General features: G+C 39.3%; 1 protein-coding gene across 3 annotated transcripts in view; it reads right to left on the bottom strand.

Annotated features, from left to right (window-relative positions):
• Positions 1–17,422, bottom strand: part of Anapc10 (anaphase promoting complex subunit 10) — a 47,208-nt gene extending 29,786 nt beyond the window's left edge. The window contains exons 1-3 of one of the 3 annotated variants that reach the window (XM_027404886.2): positions 17,293–17,422; positions 16,358–16,484; positions 7,857–7,947 (exon numbers count right to left, since the gene is read on the bottom strand). In XM_027404886.2, coding sequence (XP_027260687.1) covers positions 7,857–7,947; positions 16,358–16,472 — 206 coding nt within the window. In that variant the 5' untranslated portion in view covers positions 16,473–16,484; positions 17,293–17,422. Of the gene's footprint in view, positions 1–7,856; positions 7,948–16,357; positions 16,485–16,961; positions 17,219–17,292 lie in introns of those variants that run through there. The other 2 variants (XM_027404887.2, XM_027404885.2) reach the window with 2 other exon arrangements.
• Between the last annotated feature and the right edge of the window lie 30 nt (positions 17,423–17,452).

Genomic DNA, 17,452 nt, shown 5'->3' with positions numbered 1-17,452 from the left:
AACTAATGTATGTATGCCAGGCGTTGGTGGCACACGCCTTTAATCCCAGAACTCAGGAGGCAGAGGCAGGCGGATCTCTGTGAGTTCGAGGCCAGCCTGGTTTACAGAGCGAGTGCCAGGATAGGCTCCAAAGCTACACATAGAAACCCTGTCTTGAAAAACCAAAAAAAAAAAAAAAAAAAAAAAAAAAGAGAGAGAGAGAGAGAATGTATGTAAAGAAGCAATTAAGCCAAATTACATGCTTTAACATACAAACAAGCATTAATGATGCCCATATGCCCATCTCTTTTACTTAGACATTACAAGAGGAAAATGTGCTAGCACCTGGATTTCTTTACTAATTATTTAATTCCTTATATCAATACTTAAAAATTCCTAGCTAAGTGAAAAATCAGGCTCAACAAATAAAACACTTTAAACAATAAAAAGCATACCCTGCCACTTAATGCACAAAATAAAATTCTATTTCATTTCAAAATACATATACATACCCCTTGGGCAAAAGCAAAACATGCATTATACAAAATTAACCTCAGGGAATGAAAAAGACTGAAAACATGAAAAAAATATTCAATTTCTAAAAATCAAAGGAAGAAATTTAAACATGGAGATATTTGTGTTAGGACAGACACCAGGCTGACCCTGCTCCCTGGCAACGGGCGGGGCACGCACAGGGATGTGCTATGCCATCACCACTCGTCAAGCATTATGGACCTGCATGAGGACTCTGGGCATGCGTGGAACCTCAGTGCACATGCACGGTCTTCCTTTTAAAAGTTCCAACTGCCCCGCCCCTCTCTCTCTCTCCCTTCCTTCACTTCACTTCTACTCTCTCTTACTCTCTCTCTCTCTGCTGGCCTATAATAAACTACAGTTAATGCTGTATTATTCTCATATATCTCTTATATCTCTTATTCTCATGTCTCATCTTGTGCCTTTTTCTAACTTAAGCAAAAGAATAACAATTTGTTTACCATCATATTAGAAAATATCAGAATGAATGGTGCTACCCAATTTCACTAGAAAAAGAATACTGAGCCAATAAATAAATTTGTGGGTTACTAATTGAATTTCTAAGTGAACTGAAAATTCATTGCCTTCTGATCATTTTAGATTTGTGTATTTAACTTGGGATGCTGATAAAGGTCAAAAAACAAGAAAGGGGCCACTGCTGTGTGGAAGGTAGGATACCTTAGGTGAGGACGATGTGATGAGTAAGAATGGCCCTCACAGGCTCCTATTTTTGAATGCTTAGTCATCAGGAAGTGGTACTACTTAAGGATTAGGATGCATGGCCTTGTTAGAGTAGGTGTGGCCTTGGTGTTAGAGGAAGTGAGTTACTGGGGGAGGGCTTTGAGGTTTCAAAAGCCCAAGTCAGACCCAAAGTCCTACTGCCTGCAAAACCAGATATAGAACTCTTTGCTGCTTCTCTAGCACCACATCTGCTTGCATGCCACAATGCTTCCCACTATGATGAGGATGAACTAAATCTCTGAAACTATAAGTAACGGCCAATTAAACGCTTTCCTTATAAGAGTTGTTTTCGCCATGGTATCTCTTCACAGCAGTATAACACTGACTAAGGCAGGGGGATAATACAACATATGTGATATGAAACAAAGAAGGCAGGAGGAATATTAGGGGTAGAAAGGTTTAAGTAGGGATGGGGGTGAAGAGGGTAGGAGGAGGGCTAACCAAAACAAAGAATTATGAAGAAGCCATATGAAAACCTACAATCATAAACAAATTTTAAAAATATAATGAAAAACTACAGGAGTTTAAAGGGAGGTAACCCAAACAGGTAACCAATGCTCCCAGAAGCCATAATTCCCAGTGTCTGGAGTGGATACTGCCACAGCAGTTGTTAGTTGAGAAGGCCACAGAGCCCCTGAGAACAATACAAGCCACAGCCATGGTTCTTGGTGGCCCACCCTGTTGTTGAAAGCATGACACATTTTGGTTGGCAGAGAAATCAAGCTGGAACTGGGCCATAAACTTCCTCCCTGGTAGCTAGATCTCACAGAGCTAGAAGGAGCTCTGAAGGATGCTGAGAGAGAAGTCCTTAAACAGTTCACTGAATACATTTGACTTACAATGTTTTCAATTTTTTTGTTTGTTTGTTTGTTTTTTCCAGACAGGGTTTCTCTGTGGCTTTGGAGGCTGTCCTGGAACTAGCTCTTGTAGACCAGGCTGGTCTCAAACTCACAGAAATCCACCTGCCTCTGCCTGAGATTAAAGGCGTGTTGGGATTAAAGGCATGCGCCACCAACGCCCGACTCAATGTTTTCAATTGTTAATGAGCTTATTTGAACATAATCTCAACAAAAATTGAAAGCATCTATATTTTAAAATAATCATGCAGGTATAGTGCTGCAATAGGGGAAATGACAGATTATAAAACAGTATTACAAAAAGATCATATTTGGGAATGATTGTTTAAGCACATTAACCTATATTCATGCAAAGAAAAGGGCATAGATAAAACTGCAAAATTTACAAATCTGACTATTTTAAGTGGGCAAAAACTATAGAAGATCTTAATTGTCTTCCTTATAATTTCTGTTTTTAATAATTTTTCAAGATGAATATATATCATTTGGCCATCAGAGGAGAAAAATAGGTAGTTTTTTTTTTTTTTTTTTTTAACACTGACTCTCCAAAAACATTTTGAAGTCTACTAAAAAGGACTTTACAAGTTAAGCCTAAACTAGTACTGCTTAGTAATACTGAATATATACTGGATATAGCTTGCTTAATAGCCATCGACTGATATCAGTTTACAGTGATGAGTAGATATTTGTATTTACATTTGAGCTAAACCATTCTTTTCTTGAGGTTTATGCTATATACATAGTCATATTGCATTTGCAGAAGAAACAGCTTTGCAGCAAAGTACAAGGCACAGCAAAATCTTTTTTAAACTACTAAATTTTGCCTCATACTGATTCAAAAATTATAATACTGCATAAAAACCATATTGTTTCTCAAATAATAATACACATGGGAAGATAAAATATACAGGCTGAATCAAAATGGAATGCTGGAATTACTCAAATCATCACTCTAACTATGGCCACTGTACAGTGTGAACACCTAATGCATGCCAAGCACCTTGTTAAACTCCTAGGAAACACTGATATAAGGGAAACAGAGAAATGCTTCCCTGTTTCTGATTGACATAAATGCCATTCCTGACTTCCCTCTGTCCTCCAACCTAGTTAACACTTTCTCCTAAGAAATAGCTTCATGTAAGAAGCAAGCATTTCCTTTGTTCCTTCATTCCATAAATATAAAACCAAGCATGTCTGGTCTAGCTAAAAATGGATAAATAAGTCTTTAATACTAGTCTCTAATTCTAGGGTTTGACGCTACCAAATACACTTGACTGAAGATTCAATGCAGTTAGTATGTTTTTATTAGCTTCTTAGTTCTAACAAATGATACTTTGTCCTGCACCTTCTGACTCCTGAACAATTTCTCATCTGGTTAAGAATCCAAGACATGCCAGGCAGTTTAATCCCAGGACTCCAGGTTAGGGTTAGGGTTATAGTTAGGGTGGGAGGCAGAGGCAAGCAGATCTCTGTGAGTTCCAGACAAGCCTGGTCTATAAAGTGAGTTCCAGGACAGCCAAGGCTATGCAGAGAAACAAACAACAACAAAAACCAAAAAACCTGGCAGTCTCACCACAGGAATGAGGAGAGTCAGGCCAGCAGATGAAATCTGCATGGGACACTTTCAGCAAGCAGGGAAGAGATAAAGTTCACAAGGCCATAGGAAAAAAAAATAAATAAATAACTGCCGGAAGAACAATGGCTAGAGAACAGCAAGCCAAGGTATTTTACCTGAAATAACTACTCCACCTGGGAAATGAGAATCAAAGCCATGTGACATCACTTCACATGATTTAACAATCATTATTTTAAAAAACAAATGTTAGTATTACAATACAATTAAATTTGGATGTTCAATATTGAACTTTCATTTAGGCTATTATATTTGTATTTCTAGACCAGCAATTTATCTCAGATTATAGAATAGGAAGTTAAAGGCACAGGCTCTGAAATCAGAGGACTTATGTTCAAATTGAAATTCTACCACTTATTATTTGATTCTGGTTTTATCTAATAAATTGTAAATATTAAGTGAAATAAATGGTGTATCACTTATTTTTCTCATCTTGTGACTAAGTACCTAACAAGAAGCAAAGGAAGAAGTATTCTGACTCATGTTTTAAAGGCATAATCCATCGTGGAAGGGAATGAATAGCAGTAGGAACAGCTCATGGCAATGGCAACAGGAGCAGGAGGCTGTTAGCTGACATCTGTGTAGAACTGGAAACAAAGACTAGGAAATGCTGGCACTCCTTTAGTTTTCTCCTTTTTCTCTTTTATTCAGTTTAGGTCCCTAGGCTATGGGATCATGCTAACAACATTCAAGATGAATCAATGCACTCATAGTCACACCCAAAACTGTATCTCCTAAGGAACTGTCTTACTTAGGGTTACTATTCCTGTGATGAAACACTATGAGCAAAGCAACCTGAAGAGGAAAGTGTTTATTTCACTCACAGTTCCATGTAACAGGTCACCCACATCAGGGTGTAAGCTCTCAGCCTCATGATGCCATGATGATCATAGACTAACTCTATGAAACTTTAATCAAGGCTGCAATTAAATGCTTTCTTCTGTAAGTGTTGCCTTGGCCATGGCGTCTTCATGACAACAGAACAGTGACTCAGACAACTGCCAAAGTCTATACCTCTGTCCACAGCTTTAACTAGGCTCATATTCCTTTTCCTCTTGAAGTAAGCAATAAACAGGACACAGCTTGAATGTTATGATGTGGTAACATTTCCTTCACCAAACAATCTTCATTGTTACCTTGATTAGGTTTAGAATTACTGTGGTGGCTAGTTTTATGTTGACTTCACACAGGCTAGAGTTATCTAAGAGGAGGGGAACCTCAATTGAGAAAATGCCTCCATAAGATCTGGCTGGAGGACATTTTTTTAAGTAGTGCTTGATGGGAGAGGGCCCAGCCCATTGTGGGTGGAGCCATCCCTGCACTGGTGGTTCCTGGGTTCTTTAAGAAAGCAGACTTCGAAAGCAGACTGAGCAAGTGACAGGCAGACGGATGGAGACATGCAGGCACGCACACATTTTTATGTTACAGGGGCTTACAGTCTTGCTTGAACTTGGAATTTTGAACAGTGGATAACTGTGACACTATGGAGATTTTGAAGACAGACTGAATGCATTTTGCATAATGAGATAGCCATGAGCCTAAGGACCCAGTAGTCAAATGGGAAATGTCCTTTACAGGTTTCCTGTCCCTAACTAATGCAATTATTGAAAGGTGGGGCCTAAAAGGACACAGTCAAAAAGACAAAACAACAGCCCACAGAATGGAAAAAGATATTCACCAACCTGACAGAAGGTCAATTTCCAAAATATATAAAGAACTCAAGAAGCTAGTCTCCAAAACACCAACTAATCCAATTAAAAAGTGGGGAATAGAACTAAATAAACAATTCTCAATAGAGGAATCTAAAATGGCTGAAAGACACATAAGAAAGTGTTCAACATCCTTAGCCACACTGGGGTGGGTCTAGGCCCTGCTCCAAATGATTATGACAGATTTTGAAGATCCCCATGGAAGGCCTCGCCCTCTTTGGGGAGCAGAAAGGGGTTGGGATAGAGGTCGGTGGGGGGGCAGGGGAGGAGGGGAGGGGGCGGGAACTGAGATTGACATGTAAAAGAAGCTTGTTTCTAATTTAATTTTTTTAAAAAAAGAAAGGTAGGACCTAGCTAAAGGAAGTCAGTTACTTAAGTTGGGGTTGGAGGATTGATTAGCCTTGAGATTTACAATGTGACCTCATTTCCTGGCCTGTCTCAGCCTCCTTGTCTACTGAATGAGACCCATCAGCCTCACTTTTCTGCCACCACAGCACAAGCCACTTCCACCACTGTGCTGCGTCCACATAATGGACTCCACACTGTGCCCTCAAACTATCAGACAAAATCTTACTGTAAGTTGCTTCTTATCAGCCATTTGGTTTCACTGATAAGGAAAGTAAATAATACAAACAGGTAATCATTTGGTAAAGAGGCCGGCTGTTTGTATTGAGACAAGGTTTCTCTTTGTACTCACTCTGTAGACCAGGCTGGCCTCAAAAGCAGAGACCCACCTGCTTGTGTCTACTTGGTGCTGCCATGCCCTGCAGTTGCTACAGTGCTAACTGCTATTGCTGGCACATGTATATTACAACTGAGAATAGTGCTCAACTACTGCTTTTGTGCGACACAGTTTAACTGGAGGCACACTAAATTCAGCCATGTATGCATTGGTATTTGCCTGTTTGGTGTTGTAATGGCAGAACTATGTAGCTACAAAGGAGACCAGAGCGACCACAAGATTCAAATATTTATTAACTACTCAAAAGAAGTTTGCTGATTTGTACCCCACAAAAGAAGGAAGCACCTAGAAATGAAACATTTTAGAATGGTAGAGGATGTAATGTAGCAAGATAACAAGGCTGACAAGTTTTCATAACCAACAAATCCAGAACACTAGGCAAACATACAGGTGTTTTCCTATCTCAAAAATAGTAATTATTTTAAAACTAAGCTTACAAATTCTATAATAAGTGCCCCCCCAAGGTTAAGTACAAATACAAAAAGTTATCTAAATATCATACCCAAGGAACTTACAAAACATCATATATTAAGGCATTATGCTGGGTTATAAAATATATTTTTCTGACTCTAGTTCCTAAAGTCAAATGATATTACTTCAGAACCACTTACATAAAGTTTCACCAGAAATGTTAAAGAGGACTAATGGATGACTCAATAGATAAAGTGTCTGCCTCACAAACATGAGGACCTGAGGTCAGAACCCTACAACACACTCTAGCCTTGAGGAGGAGGCAGGAGGAAGGGCAGAGAGAGGTAGATCCCTGAAGCTCAGTGGCCAGTCAACTTAGCCAAAGTGATCACCTTCAGGTTCACTGGGAGACCCTGTTTAAAAAGAATAAAGATGCAGAGCAACTGAGGTAAGACACCAACATCAACTCTGGGTCTATACATGCATATTCAACAGTGTCCATGTGCACCCCTACATACACCCACATCACAACACACACCCACATCACAACACACACACATCACAACACACCCACACATCACAACACACACCCACACATCACAACACACCCACACATCACAACACACACCCACATCACAACACACACACACATCACAACACACCCACATCACAACACACACCCACATCACAACACACACCCACACATCACAACACACCCACACATCACAACACACACCCACACATCACAACACACACACATCACAACACACACACACACATCACAACACACACACACACATCACAACACACACACACATCACAACACACACCCACATCACAACACACACACACACATCACAACACACACCCACACATCACAACACACACCCACATCACAACACACACCCACATCACAACACACACCCACATCACAACACACACCCACATCACAACACACACCCACATCACAACACACACCCACATCACAACACACACCCACATCACAACACACACCCACATCACAACACACACATATCTCAACACACACACACACACATAGGGAAAAAAGAACTACATAAAGGGTACAGCAAAATACACTGACACAGCTTGCAATTTGGATGGCAAAAATAGGTCTTAATGACTAGAGAATATTTCATTTTAATTTCTATATTTCCTTAAATTTTATGTAAATAAAATATTTTCTTGTCCACTTATAACCTACAGAATATGAAAAAGTAAAAATGTATTACCTGAATTGGATGTTCACTAAATGAGGCTGAGAGCCATCAGACTGCCAGTAAGTTTCTAGATTGTCATCTCGTAATTGATCCACTCCAAAACCTAAACAGTGAATATGGCAATAAATTTCCATGAAAAAGCTATATATTTAAAACATAAAATTATCATACTTATTTGTCCAGAAATTTAATAAAGAAGACAGTTAAAATATAAAACCAAAACACTTCCACTCTTTCATCCAGTAAGCTGGGTGGCTTACTGGTAGACTATTGTTTATCATGTGTAAGGCCCTGGGTTCAATCCCCTTGACATACAGGACAAATGTTTTGAGTGGGTGGTTTTTAAAAGGCATCTTTGGGGATATATAAAGACCCTATTTGCTTAAATCCAAACTCTTACCCCTTTTATAAACTGATCATAAGAACAGTCCTTCCTGTCCTTTAAAATAAGCAGGTTCAAGCACACTCAGTATGTCATCCTTGCTTTTTGCTACTTTTTAGGTTCCCTAATAAGGATAACTAAATCTCAATACTTAAGAGAACCCTTGTTAAATGACCTATTGAGTTAAAGGCTTTTTCTACCTATTCTACTTTGGCTACATTATCCCTCCTGTTTTACAATTTTATTTGTTATCTTAGTTCAAAGAATTTCATAAAGTGTATTTAGTCTTAAGCAATATAAATATTAAACAAAATATTTTGGGGGGGGGTGTGGAGGTAGAGTTTGAGACAAGCTTTCTCTGTAGCTTTGGAGCCTGTCCTGGAACTTGCTCTGTAGACCAAGTGGGCCTCAAAGTTTAGTGTAGTTGTGAGCTCCCCTCCAAGCAGCTCACAACTACTGTAATTCTAGGGCTGGAGTGATGGCTCAGCCATTAAAGGCTAGTCTCACAAGCAAAAATACAAATTTTAACTCGAGACTAATTTGAAATTTGCTTCTAAGACATTGCCTATGAAAGTATAATGGGAAAAATAACTATAAGCATAATCTTTTGAGAACTGATTGTTCTGGATCTTTACCTCTAGGACACTGAGTATGATCACCAGCTTTCACTCCCATAATATTCTTGTAAGCAGAATGTCTTACATAAATTCACATGCCAATGATACCTCTTTTCTAAGGCTTCTCACATCGTTATATCTGGGTTGTCTTAGTCAAGAAAAAAATTTAAAACAATGACAAATCTGTTTTAACAGCTTTGACAGGTATTATATACTCAGGTAAGAATAGTATTCAGAGAGAAAAAGACTTTAATGTCACAACAGGCTTCAGTGGTTCTTTTTTTAAGGTTTTACTGTGCCGGCAGACACTAGAAGAGGGGACTGGTCCCATGAAGTGGAAGTTAGAAGTGGTTGTAAGCTGCACAATGTAAAAGATGGGAACTGAACTCAGATCCTCTGGAAAAGCAACAAGTGGTCAACAGCTGACCTACCTCCAGCTGCAATGGCGCTACAGAACAGCCCCTACACCTGCAACATCATTCTAGAGTTGCAATATCATCGATGCTAAGAGCCTGCCTCACTGAGAGCATGTTTGATGAATCTTTTAGGTAATTCTGATGCATGCTAAGATGTCACAGCCCCTCGGGGTGGTCAGAGTTATGTAACAAGGGTTTAAGAAGGAGGGAGTTGCGCATGTGGCTCTCTTTTGCCTGGCTGAGCTGACTAGGAAGCATTTCTGGGTCCGTCCTGCTGGTCACTGGCTCCCTTTCGTGAGTACTTTTCCCCAATAAACTACTGTTTATCAACCTATCTCTGACTCCACTTTGTAAACATCTATACCCCTCTTTGGCCTCTGCATTATCTCCTGCCTCCAAATTTCTGCCCTGTTTGAGTTCCTGTCCTGACTTCCTTAAGATACCAGAAAATGTGAAGATCTCCCATGCTCTTGGATAGGTTTATGGAATCGTTCCTAACAACGCAAAACTCTGTTGTATCCCAAAGTCCAGATACATTGAAATACAGGAAACAAGGTCTATGGAATCATACATAAGTATGCATTAACTGTGATTTAGTTGCAAATCCGGAAACAACGATATACACAAAACTAGGTTTATGGAATCGAACCTAACAACTCAAAATTGAGTTGTTAAAATTGAGTTGATACAACGAAATACAGGAAACTAGGTGTATGGAATCATGCATAAATATGCACTAACAGTGTTTTAGTTCCAAAGTCCGGATACAACGAATTACACAAAACTAGGTTTATGGAATCGTTCATAACAACGCACTATCTCTGTTGTAGTTCAAAGTCCAGATACAACGAAAAACACAAAACTAGGTTTATGGAATCATTCCTAACAACCCAAAACTCTGTTGTATTCCAAAGTCCGGATACAACGAAATACAGGAACCTAGGTTTATGGAATCATACATAAGTATGCACTAACTGTGTTTTAGTTGCAAAGTCTGGATACAACGAAATACACAAAACTAGGTTTATGGAATCGTTCATAGCTACCCACTAACTCTGTTGTAGTTAAAGTCCAGATACAACGACATACACAAAACTAGTTTTGTGGAATCATTCCTGACAACCCAAAACTCTGCTCTATTCCAAAGTCCGGATACAACGAAATACAGGAAACTAGGTTCATGGAATCATACATAAGTAGACCAATGGAATCGAATTGAAGACCCTAATATAAACCCACACACCTATGAACACCTGATTTTTCACAAAGAACCTAAAACTATACAATGGAAAAAAGAAAGCATCTTCAACAAATGGTGCTAGCATAACTGGATGTGGACATGTAGAAGATTGCAGATCGATCCATATCTATCGCCATGCACAAAACTTAAGTCTAAATGGATCAAAGACCTCAACATAAATCCAGCCACTCTGAATCTCTTAGAAGAGAAAGCAGGAGGTACCCTTGAAGGAATTGGTACATGAGATCATGAACATAACTCCACTAGCACGGACACTGAGATGGCCAATAAATGAGACTTCCCGAAACTGAGAAGCTTCTGTAAGGCAAAGAACATAGTCAACAAGACAAAATGGCAGCCCACAGAATGGGAAAAGATATTCACCAACCCCACATCTAGCAGAGGGCTGATCCAAAATATAAAAAGAACTCAAGAAGCTAGTCACCAAAACACAAAGCAATTCAATTAAAAAGTGAGGTTCAGAACTAAATAGACAATTCTCAATGGAGGACTCTAAAATGGCTGAAAGACACTTTAAAAAGTGTTCAACATCCTTAGCCATCAGGGAAATGCAAATCAAATCAACTCTGAGATATCATCTTACACCGGCCAGAATGGCTTAAATGACAAACAACAATGACAGTCTGTGCAGGAGAGGATGTGGAGAAAGGCAAACATCTCTCCATTGCTGGTAGGAGTGCAAACTTGTGCAGCCACTTTGAAAATCAGTATGGCAGTTTCCCAGAAAAATGGGAATCAATCTACCTCATGATCCAGCAATTCTATTCTTGGGCATATACCCAAAGAATGCACATTCATATAATAAGGACATATGTTCAACTATGTTCATAGCAGTGTTGTTTTTAATAGCCAGAACCCGGAAGCAACCTAGATGCCCTTCAACTAGTCCGGATAGAACGAAATACACAAAACTAGGTTTATGGAATCGTTCATAACGATGCACTAACTCTCTTGTAGTTCAAAGTCCCGAAACAACGAAAAATAGGAAACTAGGTTTATGGAATCATACATAAGTATGCACTAATTGTGTTTTAGTTGCAAAGTCCGGATACAAGGAAATACACAAAACTAGGTTTATGGAATCGTTCCTAACAACCCAAAACTCTGTTGAATTCCAAAATACGGATACAACAAAATACTGGAAACTAGTTTTATGGAATCATACATAAGTATGCACTAACTCTGTTTTAGTTCCAAACTCCAGAAACAAAGAAATACACAAAACTAGGTTTATGGAATCGTTCCTAATAACTCAAAACTATGTTGTATACCAAAGTTAGGATACAACGAAATACAGTAAACTAGGTTTATGGAATCATACATAAGTATGCACTAAATGTGTTTTAGTTCCAAAGTCCAGATACAACGAAATACAGGAAACTAGGTTTATGGAATAATACAAAAGTATGCACTAACTGTGTTTTAGTTCCAAAGTCTGGATACAACGAAATACACAAAACTACGTTTATGGAATCAATCATAACGATGCACTAACTCTCTTGTAGTTCAAAGTCCGGATACAATGAAACACACAAAACTAGGTTTATGGAATCGTTCCTAACAAACAAAACTCTGTTGTATTCCAAAGTCCAGATACAAAGAAATACAGGAAACTAGGTTTATGGAATCATACATACGTATGCACTAACTGTGTTTTAGTTCCCAAGTGCGGATACAACGAAATACACAAAACTAGGTTTATGGAATCGTTCCTAACAACCCAAAACTCTGTTGTATTCCACAGTCCGGATACAAAAAATACAGGAAACTTGTTTATGGAATCATACATAAGTATACACTAACTGTGTTTCAGTTGCAAAGTCAGGATACAACGAAATACAGAAAACTAGGTTTATGGAATCCTTCCTAACAACAAAAAACTCTGTTGTATTCCACAGTCCGGATACAAAAAATACAGGAAACTTGATTATGGAATCATACATAAGTTTGCACTAACTGTGTTTTAGTTGCAAAGTTCGAATACAACGAAATACACAAAACTAGGTTTATAGAATGGTTGCTAACAACCCAAAACTCTGTTGTATTCCAAATTCGGTATACAATGAAATATATGAAACTAGGTATGGAATCATACATAAGTATGCACTAACTGTGTTTTAGTTCCAAAGTCCGGATACAACGAAATACACAAAACTAGGTTTATGGAATAATTCCTAACAACCCAAAACTCTGTTGTATTCCACAGTCCGGATACAAAAAATACAGGAAACTAGGTTTATGGAATCATACATAAGTATACACTAACTGTGTTTCAATTGCAAAGTCAGGATACAATGAAATACAGAAAACTATGTTTATGGAATCGTTGCTAACAACCCAAAACTCTGTTGTATTCCAAAGTCCGGAAAAAACGAAATACAGGAAACTAGGTTTATGGAATCATACATAAGTATGCATTAACTGTGTTTTAGTTCCAAGTCCGGATAAAACGAAATACACAAAACTAGGTTTATGGAATCGTTCCTAACAACCAAAAACTCTGTTGTAATCCAAAGTCCGGATACAATGAAATAAAGGAAACTAGGTTTATGGAATCATACATAAGAATGCACTAAGTCTGTTTAGTTGCAAAGTCCAGATACAACGAAATACACAAAACTAGGTTTATGGAATCATTTCTAACAACCCAAAACTCTGTTGTATTCCAAAGTCTGGATATACCGAAAAACAGGAAACTAGGTTTATGGAATCATTCATATGTATGCACTAACTGTGTTTTAGTTCCAAAGTCCTGATGCAAGTCCGGACTTTGGAATACAACAGAGTTTTGGGTTGTTAGGAACGATTCAATAAACCTAGTTTTGTGTATTTCATTGTATCCGGACTATGATTTACAAGAGAGTTAGTGCATCGTTATGAATGATTCCATAAACCTAGTTTTGTGTATTTCGTTGCCAAAAGCAATCTACAGATTGAATGCAATCCCCATCAAAATACCATACAATTCTTAACAGACCTTGAAAGAACAATACTCAAGTTTATATGGAAAAACAAAATACCCAGGATAGCCAAAACAACTCTGTACAATAAAGGAACTTCTGGAGGCATCACCATCCCTGACTTCAAGCTGTAGCAATGAAAACAGCTTAGTATTGGCACAAAGACAGGTAGACCCAAATAAACACAGAGAGGCTTATATTAAGGTTGTTCTCCACAAACTGACAGCAAGGTCCCACTGCTGAAGACAACACCTACACAACTCACTGAAAATGGTGAACCAGTGCACACATAGAGCCTTCACCCCTACAATCCAGCATCTTTGGTACAGGAAAGTACTCTGAATGCTGTCAAAAGAAAAACATAAACATCAAGCCAGCCACAATCCCTTTATCTACAGGTGTACTCCCTGCCAGATATGCTATGACAAATATGGTACAAAGCTTGTGGGAGTACCCACTCAGTATCTAATTTGATTTAAGGCCCACTCTATGAGACAAAACCCATATATGACACTGCTTGGCTGTCCAGGAACCTGAGACTAGACAGCTCAGGGATCAAGGGTAAAACCAAATCTGGTCTAAAAAATAAAAAAATATATAGTGATAAAATGACTCCTCATGGAATTCTTCTGTACTCCTAGATTAATGCCTTGTTCAGCATTAATCATCAGAGAAGCTTCCCCCTTCAGCAGATGGGAGCAAACATAGAGACCGATAGCCAGACATGACTCAAAGAGTGAGAGAACTTGGAACACTCACCCTAAATGGGATGTCTCCATCAAATCCCTCCCCTCAGAGCTCAGAGAACAACATAGAAGAGATGGAAAGAATGGTAAGAACCAAAGGCAATGGAGGACACCAAGAAAACAAGGCCCTCTAAACCAACAGAAGCATGAACTCAGAGACTGGAGCAGCATGCACAGAGCATGCATAGGTCTGTGTCAGATCCTGTGTGTTCATAGTATGGCTTCCATTTAGTGTTTTTATGGGCGCACTTAAACATGTAGGTCTCTGATTCTTGTGCCTTCTCATGGGCTCATCTCCTTCCGTTGATTTGCCTTGTCCAACTTTGATGTGATAGTTTTTATATTATTATACTGTTTTTTTTTTTTTCAAATGAATGAAAACCTAGCCACTAGGGTTACTGTCTCTTCTACCTCCTGGGAGAGGGAAAAATCAGGTTTTTCCAGTAGAGTGACACTAGGTATATCAACCACTCCAGAACAGGCCTTGTATTTAGGAATAATTGACCAACACATAATGGGCTCCACAGTTTTTTGTAGGTGCTTTTATTTGGTTACAGTTTGAGGTGTGTGTGTGTGTGTGTGTGTGTGTGTGTGTGTGTGTGTGTGTGTGTTTCTTTTTTAGGTGTGGTTTTATTTTGTTTTCTTGACTTGGTAACGTTTTTGTTGTTGTGTTCTTTTTTTTTTCATTTTTTGTTCATTTTTAAAGAAAGAACTTAAAGTTGGGTGGGTAGGGAGGGGGAGAAGACCTAGTAGGACTTAAAGAAGGGGAAGAATATATTCACATTTAAAAATTGCTTTCGCTGGGCATTGGTGGCTCACGCCTTTTATCCTAGCACTTGGGAGGCAGAGGCAGACAGATCTCTGTGGGTTGGAGGTGATCCTGGTCTACAAAGCAAGTCCCAGGACAGGTTCCAAAGCTACAGAGAAACTCTGTCTTGGAAAAAAAATTGCTTTAACTAATAAAAAAAATATTAAAAAAAAAAGAGTAGAGTAAATGGGGTCCCAGCAGTGGGGAACAGCAGCTCAGCCTGTATTAAAGTTGCCATAAGGACTGGATGAGCTAACAAAGCTAGACTGGTTCTTGGCCCAAGGCAGGCTCACATCTGCCTACACTGCTACTATGACACTGCTGTTAGCAAGCAGACTTTATGACTGCAGCATTTTACAGTCTGAACGTCTATAACCTTAAAGTACATTTTGCTTTTCAGGTTCCTCTCCACTGTACTCAAAGTATTTTTCATATGTTAACTGTTTTTAGTAGCTTGGAAATCTCAAAACTTGCCATCTTAAGACTTTAGTTGCTGCTCTGAAAATAATTTTACACTAATATTTTTAAATTATTACAAAAAAAAAAGAAAATGCCTATCAAATTAAAGATTAGATAAATGGGAAAAGATACACATATATTTTATCCTGGAACATACTAGCAAAAGACATGGACTCCAAGAGTAAAGAGAAAAATATTAGATGCTTCCAGAAAGAACAGCAACATAAAATGTGAATTAAATAACAACTCAATAATAGCATAGATGGTATAGGATAAAGAGACGATCACACTGGGTAGCACAAGCCTTTAATCCCAGTACTCAGGAGGCAGAAGCAGTTGGATCTCTTGACAGTTAGAGGCCAGCCTGTTCTACAGAGCAAGTTCCAGGACAGCCTCCAAAGCTACACAGAGAAACCCTGTCTCCAAAAACAAAAAACCAAAAGAGCGACAGAGAGAGAAAATCACATGAGAAAGTTAAATCTAACAAATGTTAAAAATCTTACTAATATTAGTAATAAAATTGGACAAAAATATGCAATAAGCGAAAACCCAATTCTTCAGAATTACAATAAAGTATCTGCACAAAAAGAATATTAAAAGTAGTCCAACACATAAAGGTAGTCTAGTGCATAAGAAAATTATAAGGAGGTCAGGTGATGGTGGCACTTGCCTTTATTCCCACCACACAGATGGATCACTGAGTTCCAGGCTAGCCTGGTCTACAGAGCAAGTTCTAGGGCATCGAGGCCTACCCAAAGAAACCCTGTCTCAAAAACTCAAAAAGAAAAAAAAAAAAAAGACACATATGTATAAAAGAAAAAATTATAAGTAGCGATTATCACAGTATTAGTTTTGTTGCTTTACCTGGTTTGCATGATGACAGTGACCAAACTGCTTGGGACCCGATTTCCCTTACTGTCGCAGTCCTTTCTAACTGCTTGGGATCAGCACCAGGAGGAGTCTTGTTCGGCGTGGTCATTCTTAACTTATTCTGTGGAGAAGCAAGCAATACTCATTATTCCAAGACCTGACCATCTTTCTGAAAAATGTAAAACCAAAAGTTCAGTGCCCAGTGTTGTGGCACACACCTTTAACCCCAGTAAAGGGTTAAAGGGAGGCTAAGGTAGAGGCAGAAGCAGAAGGATGGAAGTTCAAGGCCAACCTGCTCTACACAGAGAACTCCAGGGCTACGTAGAGACCCTGTCTCAAAAAATAAAATAAAGTAAATTTCAATGGCAAAATAATCACCCGCATTCCCTTCATCTTTCATAACTTTTGTTAATCCAAGTAAACCTATGAAAACATTCCCCCCAAAAAAGTTCTTGGACAGTTAAGAGTATGTCGAACTGCTTCGGTAACCATTATAATTACTCTACATAGACCTATAGACCGTCTCCTTGACACGTCCCTTCAGATTCCAAGCTATCCCTATAGTCGCCACACAAACAATAATCATTTAAGTAATCACCGAGACATTATCAATTCCGTTAAATCCTGAACACCCTGACGTCGGGGGAGGAGGAGAGAAGGCCCATCTCGACACTTGGAACGGACTAAAACGAACAACCAAAGGGATAAACAAAAGGCTGGGAGAGGAACAGAGTCTGGGCATTAAAGACCGGCACTGCAGGAGGATCCCGCCTGACACCGCTAGTCTACCAGATCGGCCAAGGCTCCACCCCAGGACCACCCGGCCTGAGGAGACAGCAAAACTAACGCCCCGAAGAACGCGGAGGAGGAATCCTCTGCGCCCGCCAAGACGGTTCTCGAAGTCGAGTTAGAGCCGCGCTGTTACAAACCTGGTCTGCCCGCCACTATCCGGTTTCTCCGGGCCCGCCGCAGCTCCGCGCCACTCCCACCGCGGCTCCGCGACTCTAAGGCTCCCTCCGTTAGTTTGAGTCGCAGCGCAATGACGTCAGGAGCGTCCACGCGCCCTCCGAGGCTCCGGCTCCGAGCTCC

The sequence above is a fragment of the Cricetulus griseus genome, chromosome 3 (genome assembly GCF_003668045.3).
Source record: "Cricetulus griseus strain 17A/GY chromosome 3, alternate assembly CriGri-PICRH-1.0, whole genome shotgun sequence".
Lineage (NCBI taxonomy): Eukaryota > Metazoa > Chordata > Mammalia > Rodentia > Cricetidae > Cricetulus > Cricetulus griseus.
The sequence above is the reverse complement of the archived record's forward strand: the minus strand, read 5'-3'. Positions and strand labels throughout refer to the sequence as shown.